Source organism: Serinus canaria, chromosome 4 (genome assembly GCF_022539315.1).
Source record: "Serinus canaria isolate serCan28SL12 chromosome 4, serCan2020, whole genome shotgun sequence".
In the NCBI taxonomy this organism is placed as follows: Eukaryota; Metazoa; Chordata; class Aves; order Passeriformes; family Fringillidae; genus Serinus; species Serinus canaria.
Genome location: NC_066317.1, coordinates 67,388,932 through 67,407,251, shown reverse-complemented (window position 1 = coordinate 67,407,251; position 18,320 = coordinate 67,388,932). Strand labels below are relative to the sequence as shown.

The 18,320-nt window shown below is 38.0% G+C and overlaps 1 protein-coding gene across 2 annotated transcripts in view; it reads left to right on the top strand.

Annotated features, from left to right (window-relative positions):
• CTNNA2 (catenin alpha 2) overlaps window positions 1–18,112 on the top strand; it is a 468,362-nt gene extending 450,250 nt beyond the window's left edge. The window contains exons 18-19 of one of the 2 annotated variants that reach the window (XM_050974177.1): window positions 1,443–1,586; window positions 16,945–18,112. In XM_050974177.1, the coding sequence (XP_050830134.1) occupies window positions 1,443–1,586; window positions 16,945–17,232 (432 nt within the window). In that variant the 3' untranslated portion in view covers window positions 17,233–18,112. The remainder of the gene's footprint in view (window positions 1–1,442; window positions 1,587–16,944) is intronic. The other variant, XM_050974178.1, reaches the window with a different exon arrangement.
• The last annotated feature ends 208 nt before the right edge of the window (window positions 18,113–18,320 follow it).

The following is an 18,320-nucleotide window of genomic DNA, read 5'->3' as shown; positions in this document are numbered from 1 at the left end:
TTCATTTCGCCCACTGGGCACCCATTTTTGTTGAGTTTTTAACCCCACAAATGCACTGCTCTAAAGCAGCATCTGCAGATACTGCAGGACAACCACGATGATAAAAGTTTTGAAGGTTAAGAAGGAAAATGTTTGACTCTCTTGTCAGGTGGAGAGACTGGTACTAGACATGAGTCACACACTTCCTTTTTACAGTCAAAGAAAGGAGAGGAAAACAAAGAACACACTGACAGAGCAGGGAATGCACATTAATCATTATTAAGACAGAAATACTAATCATTATTAGATTATAATTCACATGAACCTTGTAGCACCAACAAGCCTGAGGGAAAGCATCAATATTAACTCCATGTGCTTATAATACATACCCTCAAAAGACATTTAAGGAGTATTTATTTTTCCTCTTCCAAAAGGCAGGCTCTTACACTAGCAGTCTTTACTGGCACTGAATAAGTCCCCCATTCTCTAAGCAGTTTTATTTAATGGAGTTAGGTGTAGCAGCAGAAAAAAAAAAATTCACTATTTTTTCAATTTTAGTCTACAGCTAGGTTATTAAGACAATCCCAGTGGATAATATAAGCAATTATGTTTACTCTCAAACCCGCTTTTCCAGAATTTGGATGATAAAAATATAATTTACAATAAAGTAGACTGAATGTCCCATTTTAAGTCCTCCAGTATCAGTCCTTGGGATGTTTGAAAAAAAAGTGTGCCTCAGCCTGTATGGCTGTCATTGTCTAAAAATGTACATTTTTAAAAAGATCACCTCTTTGCAATTTTATCGCTGTTTTCTGGAACTTGAAAGTGTGCTCTGTAAATAAATGTATGCCCAGAATTTTTATACTTCCCTCACTTGTTCTTTCAGCACAGTTTGTCAGTTCTCATTTCCAATGCAAGAAAACCACAATTCTGTTCCTGCCCTCCCTCCTGCAGTGGTGAAGGAGGCTCAGCCCTCTGGATTACTCTGCTCAGGGGTCAATCCACAGGTGTGATTTGGATGTTTATCCCACCTGGGGCAGCACAGGTGTAATTCCTGTTGCAGTCACCAAAGTTTTAGCTGCTTGCACTGATGTGGATGCTTTTGTGCAGTTTGGCTGTACAAAACCACACATAAAATAGAATCACTTGGGAATGTGTTGACCAAATTCGTGCCCGATCTGATGTCAGTCAGCGTTTAATTGGGACAGAGCTTTCTGTCCTCACTGGTTGTCATCACAGGGTGCCCAAAAGGTTCCCCTTTTGAACCAGCAAGGCCTGTGCTGTGGGAAGGAGTGAGAGGAACACCCAGCCAGTGGGGTTACTCATCGTGGAGGAGGCCCTGTGTCCTTGGCCAAGCATAGCTCCTTCAGCACACGTTCCCTCTCTCCTCGCTCTACGCTACGGCACAATATTTCTCTTGCTCTCTCTCTCACTATCTCTTTTCTGTATCTCTCGGAAATCAGACTGGAGTTCAGAGCACTTTCACTACCTTTTATGAGGTAGAGTGTGATGTCATAGATGGGGGCAGGGCTAGTCAACTTTCCACCCACCCACCCACCTGTGCTGAGGGAGCTACGCTTGAGACTGGAAGCGGTGACTCCTCAACGGTGAGTAACCTCCTGTCTCATCTTTGTCTTTTTAGGTCTGGGGGTGGAGGGAAGGCACATGAGAAGGGGGGATTCTTTTGATAGTTTCTCTTTTTCTTTTTTTTTAATTAACCATAGGACTCACAGAGTTAATTGCATGTGTTGTCTCAGCCACCTGTGGAGAAGCGTTTCCTCCCTGTCCAGAAGTCCCAGAGTTAAATTCACCTGCTAAACAATTTCCCTGCACAGGTGGTCCATTGGCTGATGGTTAAACTGATGCTTCAGTGTTTATCTTGCCCTGTGCAAAGGCAGGCTCTGGTCCCCCTGAACTCAGCTGCTGAACTTCCATTAATTTAATTACAGTATTTAATTACAGTGCTGGGCCATAATTTTCCTGAAGTTCTTTATGATTAAAGATAGATGGTGTTATTTATATATTTATCATTATTAACTGTGGATATTGGCTGTTTGTATGGGACAGGATTTCTTTTCTTTTTATATTCTCTATTACTGTTTTTATTCACTCTACCCAGAATATTTGTGAAGCTGTGTATTGACAATAAGCCAATTATAAGACTTTTTTCATGGAAGAAATAAAATTCAAAGGTAAATGGTGGAAGACATAACATTAAGCAGAAAACCCAGAAGAGATATAACTCAGGCTTAGCCTTTGAAATTATAAATCAAAGCATTTGAATTTTTTTTTTCTTTGATAAGAACTTGAGATGGGCAGGGATGGTGCTGACTGAATTTCTTGGTGTGTTTTTTGTCTCACTACCTAAATGTTACAATTTTACTTGAAAGCTTTGTCTTGTTACCTATTTCCCTGGGCCCCAAGTATTACTGCTTCACTGTTTTAATATCCCTCAGCATATTAAAAAAGACAAGATGGACTACGAAGATCTTCCTTTCTTGTTCTGCCTCCTGGGTATCTATTAAAGCTGTCAAGATGTCAGAGCTCTACTACTAAAGGGCAGAAGAAGGATCATATGAAGATTTTGGGCCCTAGGGATACTGCAAATCTTGCTGTTCTTGTTCATTTAAAGTTCTTTACCAGCTTGGTGTGGGGTCTGGTCATGTCCCAGTGAGAGGCACTAAAAGGCAGCACCATGTCCTGGATAAATCACAGGAAGGGAGTGCAGCCCCAGCCTTTTCAGCAGAGGGGTTCATAGGCTGATGGGTGAAGTCATTCTGTTTTCAGGTGACTGGGTGGCTTTGAGCAATGGGGTGAGGCTGCAGGCCGTTCCATCTCCTGGCATTGCTGGGAATTGGGCCAGAGTGATGGATGGAAATTCCTCCCTGATGGCTCAGGGATGCTCTTTGTATCCAAGCACAGGACAGCTAAATGGAGTTCAGGGAGGGTGAGAGTCTTGTTTACAAAGGTACCAACCAAACTTTCAGTAATGGTTGTTTCCCTCCCTGTCAAAGAGAAAAAATAATGACAAAGAATATAAAAATCTCTGACAGGCTTTTCTAGCTTTGAATAATGTGCACAAGGTGTTTTATTACTACTGCTGGTTCCTTTAGTCAACCAAACACTGAAATCTTCAAATCTTCCTTTGCAAAGCCATGAACTTGCCTGGCAAATTTAGCTTCCCCAGCAAACTTTAATCTGTTCAGGAAAGGAAAAGGAAAAAACAGGTTAGTCAATCTCTAATGTTTCACTGGGAAAACTTCATGGGAATTGCTGCTCCTAAAGATTTGAAGTTTGTTCTTTTCAGAGGCAAATGCTTGGAGGTAAAATTTAATTTAGATCCTAAGCACATCCTCTGCTGATGAGTTTATCAAATTGCCTTCTCACATAATTATTCTTTCATAATGCAGGAGACTTCAGTTTTGGCACAGAACTGATAAAACACAAAGAGCAACTGCACAGTGCCCTAATCTCACTTCAGTGATACAAAAGCATTTTGGTGGCATGGAGAAGCTCTTTTTGAGACTGGTGCAATTATTGGGAAAAGGGAATCAGAATTGGTGTCATTCAGTAAGGGTGGTGAGTTAGAGACAGTGATCAGCACTGAGGGGATGCCATGGAACAGAGATGTCCGTGGATTACTTTGAATCCAGAGAAATTTGCATTCCAAAGTTGTCTTGGAAGATGAGCAATATAGCAGTTGTCTGACTTCTGCATAGTGGGGAGTTTGTGGAGGGAAAGATACTCCAAATTACATGAACTGCTGCAATAATTAACCTGAAATCTGTCTGTGCCAAATCTAATAACAAATTTTTTGTCCAGGTAACCCCAGGCTGTGAGTTTGGCTGAATAGCTTAACATTGGGAGAATAAATAAACTCATGTTACATTTACTGAGCTAATTCCCATGTTAAATTATTGTACGGGAAGCTATGATTAAGAAAAAAATAATAAAATGTCCAAAGTGCACAGATTTCTACATTTACAGCCTTGGCTTAAATGTATGTTCACTAAATTATGAAGTTTGTTTAATACTATTTACATTAAATTAAAATGTTGTAAGGCCTAGATTTCAGCTGATTTTATTTAGTGTTTAATATAAAAACTTTTAAAGCAAATATCTAAGAAATTTCTTCCAACACATGCTAATTCAAATGATTTAAATCTTCATAAACTATTAGCAAACTGAAAGTTAATTTTTGATGCAGTATTCTTAAAAAATTTGTACTTGCAAGCACGTTGTGTATAACCATGTCAAAACAAACCCAATCTATTAACTAGTCTATTTACACCTATATATTTAAGGAGATCAACATTTAGATGAAAGATTTATTTCTCAGTCACAATGGCAAAAGGTGAGCAATAGTTTAATGATATGAGATCATCTACAGGGATCAAGTGGTTTTTTTCAGTATGCTTAAAGCAGCTATGTGAAATTCCCAATTTTTCTCTCTTTGCCAGGCTGGTTTATCTTACAAGTTGAATTGAAACTTTGTGGGTTGGTTCTTACCTTCTTTTTCTCAGTGAGAAGTGAGGGAGAGCTGTGAAATGCTCCATCTGTTCCCAAACCATGTCAGCTGGCAAAGAGATGCTTCTCCCCCTGCCCTCTCTCACTGCAGTTTTGGGCTGGTTTAACAGCATTGCCTCGACACAAATTGTGTGGATTTAATCTTGTTTGAGCAGAAGTCACAATGGCAGAGCACAGCATTCCAGAGGACTCTTCATGCTGATTTAACTTGCAGTCCTTTAAAATCCAGACCTTGGCTTGTTTGAATTTACAACACAAATTTACACACATTTACAACACAAATTTACACACATTTACAGCACAAATTTACACACATTTACAACACAAATTTACACACATTTACAACATAAATTTACACACATTTACAGCACAAATTTACACACATTTGCACTTGAGCTGAGTGCAGTGCATGGAGGAAACCAGGGCTGCCTCAACACCCTGGACTTTCTGATCCTGGGACAGCTGCACTCAAAGATATTAAATAATGATTCTCTTTTATCATAATCCTTTTTATCAGTCCCATCTGAGAGTCTCAAAGCAAACACGTGGTGTATCCAGGTAAAACTGAAAACAGAAATAAATATTGTCATTATTCCCTTTCTACAAATAATGCTCAGCCACTCTCAAGGCAGAAAGGATCTATAGAATCATGATGGGTTTCAAACACTACATACCTCTTCATGACTGTAGTGGTTTTGGTTTGTTAATTTAAGATATTTTTTAATTTGGAGATTTCCTAATTAATGTGTTGATGAGTGGGGTGGGTTTTAGTGTTGGTTAATTACCTATGTACTTATTTCTTGTTGTGAGATTAGGAGAAAGGAAAAGTAGATTTAAAACTTTAAAATGGTATAAAGAAAATTTTATTAATAGTAACTAAATGAAAAAAGTAGTAGGAATTAAAAAAAGGTTTTTAGAATGCTTCTTTTTTCTTTATAACTTCTTTTTCTATTTAAAATGTAAAGAAAAAAATACTTAAAAATTTTGTTTACTATTTTTAAAATAGTATACTACTAAAATACTCACTTAGTGTTCAAGATCAGTGCTTTTTCTCCCTTGCATTTGATATTCCAGTTTCCACTCTGGATGGCCAAATTAAAATAAAACCAAAACCAACCAACCAAAACGAACAAAACAACCCCCAAAAAACAAATGAACCACAAATACTGCTATCACCCCCCCACAAAAAAAAAAAAAACAAAAAACCAAAAAAACAATAAAAAACAGGAGAAAGACTTCACCCAAGTTAAGTATGGTTTGAAAAAGATAGAATTAGAAAGAAATCCTGCAGTGACAGTGGGAGGCTGCCCCACTCAAGCTGTGCAAAAAGATGGGAGTAGGTCTCTGATGCAATGGAAAGTGATTATTTTATTATTCAGGAAGATATTAATTGAATTATGAAGAGTTTTTGCTCTCATCCCTATTGCTGTGTGAATACTGACTCATCTGGCCAAGTGTAAACATCTGCATCTGGGATGGTCCCTCCAGCCTTCCCTAAGGTGGAACCCAAGAGCCAATTCCAGAGGGCAGAGATTCTCATTTCAGGGAGACACTGACAACTGCTTAGATTGGTCATGCCTTAAAAAATGCACAGGCATAAGCAGGTGTGCATAAATCGTGTGTACAGAGTCAGAAAGTTTGGCCTTGGGCTTCTTTTAAGGGTTAGTATTGATATGGAAGTAAATTCACATTTCTGTGAACTGAGCTGATGCCTAATTTTCTCCTGCACAGAAATTTTTTAATTGCTTATTAAGGAGCATTTATCTATGTGCATTTTCTGTCTTGATGCTCTGATCTCTTTGGGCTCTGGAGGCTGGAGAGATTTGTATGTCCTGCAGTTTGTGGGGTTTGCCCATCTGACACTTTTGGGGACCAAAAGAGAATTAAGGAAAACAGTCACAAAAACATTCATTGAGTTGTTTGAATTCTTGGACCACTAGGCCAAATCCAAGGACAGCCAATTTTTCTTTGCAGATGTTGATTCACTGCCTAGATTCACTGCACTGTTTTTAGGATTCTAATGCAATTCAAGATCTCTAAACTGAGTTTTAAAGGTGAGGTGCTGTGGCCCATCTCTGTAGAGAAAGAACTCAGGAAAGATCATGAGTGCTCCATGGTCTTCTTCACCAAGCAGGAAAGGAATCTGGAACCTTTTGGTCCAGAACCTGGAATTAGGTACGTTGAGTGCAGGATAAGACTTAATTTGTAGAAATGAAAACTCTGAACACTTTGACTCGGTCACCAAACACACCAAATAATGGATTTTAGGAACAGCCCTGTTGTTCCTGCTTTCATTCCTAGAGAAATTGCTCAATGAGAGGGAGCTGAATAAAATTCTGGGGGTTCAAGTGACACCAGCCATGACTGATATTTAAAGACACTCAGTCTGAATTTTTCTGATGCCAACTAAGTGCATCAGTCAAATGTGTGGCTAATCATGACTAATAGACACTATTTAAATAAGAAATTTATAAGAGAAGAGCCTCTGCAAATTCCTTTTCATTTCACTATACTCCTGAAATCTGTGCCTTCATCTCCTTTAGGTAAATTCTGGATCAGTGGTGAGATTTGGAGATGTGGTTGAATGAATTTGTTTTGTGGAGGAATGGCTGTCCTGAGGGGAAAAGCACAGGAACCATTTGGGTTATTTGAGTCATTGAGGATATCAGTACTTCTGCATTTGTTGCTCAGGGAAAATTCTGCCAAAAGTACTGAACTGCCAAGGAAAAGAGACTCCAGGAAAAATTGTAATCCCTAACACAAGTATTTTCTGAAGAGAGTCATACTGGACTTAAACAATTTCAGTGAGCTATTGAAAATTTGTCCAGAAATTATGTTTTTCCCTCATTTTCTACAATTACTAATATTTTTCTTCCCCATTTGAATAGGACACTTGCTCTTTTAGCAGTGAAAATGAGATTGCCAACATCATTGCACAGGTCACAGACACATTTGCATGTGTACAGAGAAGGCTCAGAGAAAATATTGTTGCCTACAACTGCCTCTGAGGAGGGTTTGGAAGAACCAGATCCAGACCTGGCAGAGTTGCATGGATATAGGGACAGGAAAAGCACTAAAAAAAAAGTTTTCCCATGGGAAATACCAATTAGAGATAAGGTAAAAATGTTTTAAGTGGAGGGTAGGGAAATTCCAGTGCAGGGTGGAGTTCTGTAGCCCAGAGATGTGAAATTATCCATCCTTGGACGTACCCGAATTTCAGCAAAATCCAGAACAACCTCATGTAATTCAAATTTTCAACAGGACATTGCACTAGATGACCTCAAAAGGTTCTTTTCATCCTTAAAGAATATTTGCATGATAAAACATGAGTAATAAAAATGAGCCCTTAGAATTCAGAGCAAGATTTTATTCATTCCAATTTATTCTCAATTTGCTGTCATCTTTACTTGTTCTTTCCCTGTGAATTGCAACAGCCTTTACAAATGTTTTTGTTTTGTTCTGGTTTCATTTGCTTGCACTAAGAACAGGTAATTAGTACCTGTTTTAATGGTTTTTAATGACATTTAGTGTTAGCTAAAGTTAAAAATGTAATGAACAGATGCATTTACAAATTGTTTGTTCAGTAATTGACCAGGGGAAAAAATCCTTCTAATAGGGAACTCTCTTTACTTACTGAATGTTATTTAACCATTGATTGAGTTGGCCAAATAAATAGAACAGTTAATAATTAATAATTTATTTGGTATAAAATTGTAGAATTTCCACTCAAAATTTTTTGTTATATATTATTAAGCCATCTCTGTCTGACTGAAATAGAGCTTCACCTTGAAGGCTATGGTGGAGTTTAGATTTTTCTTTTTCTTTTTTATTTCATGGCACTGGAGAGTGCTCAGGGAATCCAACAGAGAGAGGAATGTTTTCACTGATTGAGTTGATCAAGGCTGGAAGGACCCTCAGCTCCAAGGGAGTAAAATCCTTTTAGCACCTCAAAAATGATCAATATCTTGAATGGTTGAAGCCTTTGTCTGCTTCTACAAGATGTAAAATAAATATGAACAGCAGTAGGCAAACTTTAGGAAGCAAGGAGTGGTTGTCCTGGTATCACCTTCCATTCTGCAACAAGATTTGATTTTATTTAATTTATTCTGGTGTGTTTGATGCATTGTTTCCAAGCCTTTTCTGAGAAAAGCCAGCTGTGCCTGTGGAGCACTTATCTTCAAAGTGTCCCTGTGCTGACCTGGCAAGCATGATTTTAGGGATAGGAGAGGAGCTGGAGGAGCAGATTTGCCTCAAAAACTGGCAGATCCTCTGAAGATGTGGAGATAAATCACATACAGATACCACTCTGACACTGGTACAAATTAAAAAAGAATTTGGGGAAATAGCACATTTCTCAGCATTGTAGTCTTAAGTCCTGCTTTGTGCTGCTTTTCATTCTGTTTTCTTTGAGACAAAATCAGGAGGAAGAGCAGGAGATAACACATTTACTCCTGTAAAGCATGGAGTGTTTCTGTGCTTTATTGATTTTTTTTGTATCCAAAGTCTCCTGCATTTTTTCACTGAGTACAATTTCCAGCCCACCAGACATGATTTGGACTCCTTTCAGGTAAGAGTTTTAGAAAGACATGTTCTTTCTTTTTATTATACCTCTTCTCTAGAGGTAGAGATTTCCTCCTAAAACTCATATTGAAAGAGCATTAGATTATTTTGGGCTTTTAAAATGCATTTCTGTCTTCAAATTACAAGTCAGAACTCCAGTTGAGCGCAGGGAGATCAGTAGCAGAGATTAGTTGGAGATGATTTATTTCCTCTTTTTTTCAGATTTAGCTGCAGTTGGATATGATAATGGAAATGTGTGCTGATGTTTTTGACAGAGACCTGCCCTTGCTTTTCTGTGACCTCAGCTTCAGACCATCCTGTGTCTTGGGTGGACTTCAGGCATGTGAATCCCTGTGTAAATTAGTATAAATTGCTTTTTATTGGGCTTGATACTGAGTTTTGACAGACTTCTACTCTAATTTCCTTCAGGAATCCTCCTGGCTTATAAAAAATTTTAGTTGGAGTTGGAATTTGCCTCTCCCATCAGATAGAATTTGGCCTTCATCTTGCTGCAGACATTTTATCTTGTTGAATATTAGGTTTAAAATCAGTCATACAAAATTCTATTTCCTGTTAATCATCCAGGAACTTAGAGCAAATTCCATGGGGCAGAATGGCTTTGAAGTTGTAAATGTGGTGGTGCCAAGTTTGCTTGTTGGAATTGCGGAGGCCATTAGACAATCCCGCTCTTTGTCCAGGATATTCCAGCCTTGGCATCATCCCCCAGACATTCCTGCTGTGCAGAATGAGGAGGATTTGGAAGAAAAAGCCTCTGGTCATCATGGCAGAAGGCCATTCCCTTGTTTCTCAGTTGTGAGTTGATGTAGAAGTGTTTCTTCCTCTGCATCCAACCTTAGCAAAGAAACTGTGTGGTATCAACAACCAAATTTCCCCGTCCCCATCTAGAAAACTCCTTTAGTTTTATTTACTGAGGATTTCTTCCTGGTTCTCCAGAGTTTTTTCAGATATTTTGGCATGCAGATTGTTGTGAAACACTTTAATTCAGCAGCAGACTCTGAAAGTCCTGAGACAGTGCTGTGGCATGAAAAAGACTGCTAGAGCAATTGAATTTTAAAAATTCAGTGTTGTACAGGATTGCTTGTCCTTACAGAGGTTCTGGTGAGTGGTAAGAGTTGTGCTGGATTGGCACCTTTTTTCTCCTGTGAAATGGCAGATAATGAGTAGAAAAAGAAAATTTAATGTTTCTGAGAGATTTTGTTATGGGTCAAAATAATTTCCCCCATTAAATTCTGAAATGAATGCAACAAGATATTAATTAAAAGTTAAATACTGAGGAAATAACCTATGTTATATTTGGTAATTAGATTAATTATTGTATTTTTTTCATAGCAATAGTATTGGAGAAATAATTTATTACTGTAAATGCATTTGTTAAATAGAAAAAAAATGATATCTATCAAATGTCTTTTCCACCTTTGGGACCTGCAGGCTAGAGAGACACTAGCAATAATTATTTTCCAGAAAAATAATTAGCTAATTAGGTAATTAGTTAACTTTCAGGTGTTTCCAATTGTCTTTTTGTCATTTCACCATTTCAGTTGTTAAAATATGAGCTTTCCCATTAGGTGTTCTCAAAGCAAATGAATTTTATCATTTTGTTATCATTTTGTCATTTATCCTTTTGCTTCTGAAATACTAAAATATTTTCTTGGAATAAGTAAAGGAAATGCATTGCTATTATGGCTGTTTACCTTTTACTGAGAATGTCAGTTCTGGGAGTATTTTTATTTGCTTCTGCTTTTGCAAATTAGCATACAGCAGTTGGTAATGTGTTTTAAAATGACTACAGTCCATAGAAGACAGAAGATATTCATAGTTATTGCTGCATTTTTGTGCTTTCTGCTGTCCTTGGACGTGGCAGCCTTTGTTTAATACAACCAAATGGGCTTGGGAATCCCCTGGGTTTCTTACCTGTAATTGAAAAAATGCAGATGAGGGTGGTTATTCAGTGGATTGGGCACCTATAAAACACAGCTATCCCCAGAATGAATTAAATATTCATCATGTATAAGGAGGAAGTTAATTGCAGTCAAATGTGAAAACAAATAGCTAGGAAAGGACAAGTACAATACAATTTTCTCTGTGTGGCTACAGATCCATTTCTAACATTATTATGACCACATTACATTCCAGATAAAGACTTCTTTTGAGAGAGAGAGATTTTCAAGTGTTTAGGGTAGTTTTTCTCCAAATGGACTGTAGCTAGCAAGAGCCCTGTGAGATTTTGGAGTGACTGACTCAGAGAGCCCCTCAGTAGTGCTGATCAAGAGCAGATGTCTCCTTCCAAAGGGAAGGGAGCACCTGAATAGCAAACAATTCTTGCATTGGCTCTCTCTAACAGGGTCATGTTTCATGCATGAAATGTGCCACAGAAATCTAAGATGTAATTTTATAAATAAGATCTTTTTCTGGCATTCCTCTTGTAGGTATGGATTTACTGTTAAGTGCAGCTGAGAGGAAAATGTTCTGTTGCATAAGAATGCAGTCTGAGAAATCCATACTCCTGATTGACCATCCAGGTTCATAATTGCATAATTGTAGCCTTATTTTCTCTGGAGACTGTTGATTGACCTTTGGGGTGGGATAGGAGCAACTGTGCCTTGTCCAGCAAAGTGTGAACTTCCTTTGGAAAGAAGGAGAAGCAAGGAATTCACCCAGAATTCACAGAAACCCTTAAGGGCTTGGCAGTCACCTGTTAAAGTGTACAAATCGAGTCTCAGCCAAGAATATTTGAGGAGCTACAGGTTCTATTTCAACGTGTAAAATAAATTATATTTTCTCCTCCCCATCTGTACAAAGTGAACCAGACCAAACTCTATTTATCAACAGCTCTTCATGCTAATTTTTTGTTTTCCTGCCTTCCAAGGTCAGTAAGGGCTGTTGTTATCAGCTAAGCTGCCTTCCCATATAACTGATGCCCAGGCTCCCTGAATTGATGTGCACTAAAAATGTCCACTAGTTAATACATATTAAGCAAAACCATCCAATATTGATTTTACAGTTTCAAGAAATAGAATCAATCTTTCATGAGTTCTTGTGATTAATTAATATAACTGCTAAATAAGTAATTTCAGGTAATTAATAACTAAAATGACCTGCTTCACCTCTCAGCCTTTAGGTTTTGTTTTATCTTTGTCTCACATGTGGAACTTTAAATATAATCAGCTTTGTTACCATGTACTTGCTGATTTCAGTCAGTGAAAACTCATTTTTTAGTCATTCACTTGAAAGTGGGAAAAAACAGAGCTCCCTGAGACTTTCCCATAAAAGAAGTTTTTTTATTACTGAGTTTCTCCAAGTTCTTTCCCAGTTCCTCAATATTGCTCTTGCATTGAGAAGAGGACTCAGGATCCCACAAGTGTGGGCAGACAATAAACTGAATATGATAATTGAAGCTCTTTAATCAGTCTCCTCCTTTTTGTGTACTCAAGGAGTGATTGCCTGGGATCCTGCAGAGAATAAAGTTCCTTATTGTGCAATTAGGTATCATCTGCTGTAGGTCTGGCCAGAATTAAACCTACATTTGTGGCTTTTAGCAGATAATTAGGTATCAATCACTTGCCCTCTGCATGACTTGACACTTTCCCAATTGTTATCTGCAAATTTCATCAAATGAGTGACTCCCTTTCCAAGTTTTTAGTAGAAATATTAATGTTGTGAAGCCTCCAAATGGTTTCTCCAAGACCCCACTGCGAAATTCACTGCTGAGCACTGACTTTTTTTGGTGGTTTTTTTTTTTTTGTGTGTGTGTGTGTGTATGTACTTCTGGAAGCAGCTGCTGGAGAATCTGGAATCCTTCTGTGCATGTGTCTTGTTAGTTTTGTGTCAACTGAGTTTTTAATCAAACTGTCATGTATTACTTAGCAAAAGACCTTTCAAAGATCCAATTATACCCACAGCATTATTTTAAGCAATTCAAAGTTTAATCATGCCAAAATATGATGTAGGTTACTTGGAAGATATTTTAACCCACACAGCCCTTTGTTTACCACTAACTGCATTTTTTCCCTCTATTTATGGAGTCTGCCACAGACATTGCATCATTTAATTTGGGAGTGCTGTCAGCTGAGCTGGCCTATCATTTCACAGGTCATTTTATTTTCATTGCTCAAATATTTAGAAACTAGAGACTATCTACAATTCTTTTGATGTCTTCACCCACTTTTCAAGGTTTATTAAAGTCAGCAGTAATAATATAGAATATTTTTAAACAACCAGCTCTTTTAAAACTACCTATTCTGTATCATTACTGGAAATACAGATTGGGGTTTTTTTTCCTTCAATTTCCCTTAATTTTTATGGATATTTATTATTATAAATATGAAGACATCTCTGGAAGTTAGGTTTTATCCTTTTTAAAACATAATTCTTCCCCATTACAGCAGTGTGACAATGTAGGGAGAACATCTCTTTTCATTGCTTTACTGTTAAGCTCAAAAATTTCCAGCTTTATTCCCTCCCATTTCTTCAGCTATTTTGTTATTGCAATTGCTGGTTATTTTACTTAAATTATGTGTAAAAAGAAGCAAGAAATCTTGATTATCTCAAGATTCTGGAAAATTCTGCAAAGAGTGCAGGAAAATTGCAGGACAGCTGATAAGCAGCTCAAAAACTCCTCAAAAACTGAAGGATCTTCTCTAGGGGGAAGAAACCCCTTGAATTATATTCTTGGCAGATTTTTCCAACCTTACTTATTCCAAGTGACCAGGTCCAGTGCAGTTATTCTTAGGTTCTTTATTAATTTTGAATTTCCCTCAGAATTCGCTGTTCTTAGAGATTCATGGGACAGTAACCTAAATTTATCTTTTTGGTTGAGAGTTTTTTTGTTGTGGGTTTTTTTTTTTTTTCCTAAAAGCAGGCAAACATATTTTTAAAGAGGTCTGAGCAGCAGAACACCATTACTTTGTGCAGCAAGTCAAAGGCTCTGTTGGCTGTTAGGACCAAAATCCAACATTATATCTATAATTCTTTGTGTATTGCATGGAGTAAAGGTTGCCTTCTGTACTGTGAAGTAATTTTCCTAGTGGTGCTTTTATTTGAGATGTTAATTTTCCTTCTTATGATTTTTTTGTTATTAACATAACATTTGGAAAAGTGCACAGGTTTCTGTGCCCAGATTTTGTAAGGAATTAACACACTCAGGACTTGATTCACTGCTGCCTCATTCCAGCTTTGTGTGGCAAGGCACAGCTTAAAGCTGGAGCAACACAGAGGTGTGGGAAGATCTAAATGTTAATTGGGATGATGTTCATTCTGTTTCATTCTCATTTCTGAGCCATAATACAGGCAAGGAGCTGGAGGCTGTAAGAAAATCCTGGGAAGTGCTTGGGTGGCCAAATTGGATGCATGGAATGACCACCAGCAGGTTTTGGAGAACACTCACAGCCTGTGGTGGGGTTTTATGTCTCTTTTCTGCTTCCAAGGCTTGGAAGTGTTTTGCAGGATAAGTGGATGTGAGGGTTAAAGACTGAGGATCTGCATCTTAAAATGTGATTATTAATGAAAGCAGGGAGCTCTTGCCATCTCTAACAGCATGCTGAAACTGAAGAGAGTTAAAATGGCACTGAAATGCAAAACCTGGTTTTCTAAAAGGTGTCCTTGCAGCCTGCATCTGATTGTGAAGACTGGAAGATTCTGCATGCCCTCATCACTGCAGTCCATAAAATTGCTGATTGCTCTGTTCAGAGGTGTAGATTGAACTCTGTGTATGGGTTTAAACAGCTAATTTTGGTGCCCCCTCGTTTTAAAATGCTTCCTTTAATTATTTATTTTCTTTATACATGTAAAACAGCTTTTTGTGGTGGAAAATGTGGAGCTGCTGGAAACCTTCAGCAACCAGAATTCATTCAGGAACGTGCAATAGAGGCTCAATCCAGTCAGTTTATCCACACTGATTATGGAGTAAACACTATTTGATGGTATCACTTTATATTCAATATCAATCCACCAGTGTTTCAAAAAGAATCATTTAACAATGAATAATGCTTGATTGTAGATCTCTGTAGTAAATTAGAATATCCTAATTTAATAGAGTGTGATCTGTTATTTGCCAACAAACATACAGATTGCCTTATAAATCATGCAGCAGTGTGGTTATAGAATAACACTAGACTGGATTATATTTCATTACTCCCTATTGAACAGTCATGTTTCTGCCATGTAATGTAATTTTCCCTCTTTTAACTTAGTCTCTTTTACTAACAGAAATACAAATTAGTCCCAAGGAAAAATATTTACTGGGGCAGGCAATTAACTGTGCATTTCAGGGAATGGCACCACGTACGTGAATGCCATTAAAATGCTCTTTTTTGGATTTCACCTCACTGTATGTAGCTGTTTTTGTATTTGATGAACCATAATGAGTTTAAGGCCAGAGAAGAGGAAATAAAACACCCCAGGTAAGTATAGATTAATGTGGTTTCAAATGCAGGCTTTCTGTAATGTCTATTTTTGTTCACATCAGTCACTGACCCTTCAGAAGGAGATTTCTCCTGAACTCTTCTGTTAATGATGCAAAATGCTTGAGGTGAAGTATGGTGTGGCTTTTGTTATTGCCCTTTGACTGTTTGTCCTGCTTACCTTGCTTAGCATTTGTATTACACAGCCATGTGCTCCCAAAATAGGAGCAGGGAAGGTTTGGAGTGACACAGGCAATTTTACTAATTAAAAATAGCTGAAAATTTGTGGGGTGGAATCAAAGAGGCAAATGAATGTAATACTACATCCCATATCATTCCTACAGGCTGGGAAAGACAAAAGTAATTGAAGCAGCTTCCATGGTATATCTGAGAGGCTTTATCACCAAAAACATCTATCCCACCCTTCAGTATTTTAGGAAAGGCGTAATTGAACATCCTAAGCAGTAACCTGGCTTGCTGCAGTCCTTAGGAGCATATTTTTAGCATTTATTACTTTCAAAATATCCACTTGGACCTGGCAAGTACCTGATTCACATTGTGGGACATTGAGGCGTTGCCTTGGAAGTCCCCATTATATGTTGAAATCCTTTTGAAAATTTCGGCCAGGGGTGTGTACTTCACTTCAGCCTGATGGAAGCTTGCTGACTGCAAGTCCCAGTGTTTTGAAGCTCAGCAAGTCCTTGAGGGCTCTCACATCCTGAGGACACCCAGGAACCTCAGGCAGGTTCGTGCATGGGAGAAGCACAAAGGTACAAAAAGCCTGGTAACCACAAAGTGACGTTCCTTGAGACCAGAAGTAACTCAGACGTTACAGGAGCTGCCAAAGCCCGCAGTTAACTGTCTCATCTTTTCATTTCTGTAGGGGTTTCAGAAGCTCCTTTCATCTTTTCAGATGGGATTCTTTAACAAGCTCAGTGCTGGCCTCACACTGTTCCTGTAGACATCACTGGGGGTGTTATCCTGGGCTACCAGGAATAATTAGAACAAACTGGAACACTTGGGAAAAATCCCTGTTGACCTGTTTTGCAGTTGACGTGTAACAGTAAATTTTTAAAGGATTAAGTAAGAAGTAAAGGGGTTTTTGTGAGAGAACAGAAAAGTTCTTAAAGTGTAGAAAAATAATCAACAACCAAAAAACCCCACAAACAAACAAACAAACAAAAAAAGACCCAGACAACACAAGCCTTTCTTTTAACTTATTTTAAAAGATTTAATGTTAGGTACCACAGTCTTACCTTTACTGTTCAGTGCATGATGTTGCCAGTTCTGGATACACCAGGGTACCCTGAGGAAGAGGATTTGCTCCATCATTAATGAGATCTGGGAGGATCCAGGCTCCAGTCAGGAAATGGCCCAGTGATCCAGCCGTGGAATGACCTTGCTGTATTTTGTTTTGGAGTAACCTTGCTGTATGTCATTTTGTTTTCTGTTTCTGTAGCTGGACAGTGCCACTTCTCTCATCCAGGCAGCTAAAAACCTGATGAACGCTGTGGTCCTTACAGTGAAAGCATCATATGTGGCTTCTACTAAATACCAGAAGGTCTATGGCACTGCTGCAGTGAACTCTCCAGTTGTATCTTGGAAGATGAAGGCCCCCGAGAAGAAACCTCTAGTAAAGAGAGAAAAACCAGAAGAATATCAGACAAGAGTGAGGAGAGGGTCCCAGAAGAAACATATTTCCCCTGTACAGGCCTTAAGTGAATTTAAAGCTATGGATTCATTCTAAACCACTGAGCTTTACCAGGAGGGTTTTATATTCTTTTTTGTATGCGTACCTGCCGACTTGTCTGCGTCTGGCATGGGGTGGGGGGGACAAAGTGACAATTTGCATGCGACCTGAGACTCTATTCCAGTGAATAACTCTCTGCAGTGCCCAAAATTCAGGGCATTGCCTTCTGATGTTAAGTGGGCTTAACTCCAAGCTTCCTTTTTAAACTAAACTATAGCATTAAATTGGCCAAAGAATCTGCGTCACGGGGGTACACGTGTGGAATAAATGATAAATTCAAGTCCAAACCCCGAAATTTTTATGCATGCAAGAAACATTAGGTTGGCAGGTATATTAAGTGAAAAATAATAATAATAAAAAAAAAGGAATTGTAATGGTAGACCATAAAGCTTGTATTGCTTCTGTTGCAGTGCAAAAATGTACTAGCCAATATGCTTCAATGTGTGGCCCAATAATTAAATGATATAACTTTTAAGTCATCTTCATTATAGTATGTGAATTTTTAAAACAGATTCAAACTAATTCATCTTAAAAATGCTTCTTTTGAACCAGGTTTTGTTCTTTATATTCTAGTAGTGTTATGACTGCTCACATTTCAATTAATCCCATTAATATGACCAGAGGTTTTACTTTTGCCAATTGAATTCCTTATGGTGGAGTATGAAGCACAATATGGTGATTGACATTGCCTTTTATATTATGATTATTATTATTATTATATTAGTAATAGAAGACCTGGTGGTGGAATGTTTAGAGACACGGAAACTGACAGTGTGAGAATTTAGAGGCAAATATGTAGGTGTAGCTTGGATTACAGGTATCTGACATACCATTGTAACCACTAACTCAATAAACTCATTTAACCTTGGAATCCTCAGTCTGGCTCGTCTCCTTCAATGCACAGGCATCTCCTGAATCACAGCTGATGTACAGAGTCACTAGTTCTGCCTTTTGATTACTTCTTGTTCTTAATTTTTGTGAATTTTCTCATTTTTTTAATAACCAGAATAAGCCAAACATGGTCAGTGAGTCAAAACCAGAGTTTAAATCTGAGACAGATGTAACTGAATACATATGAGACATAT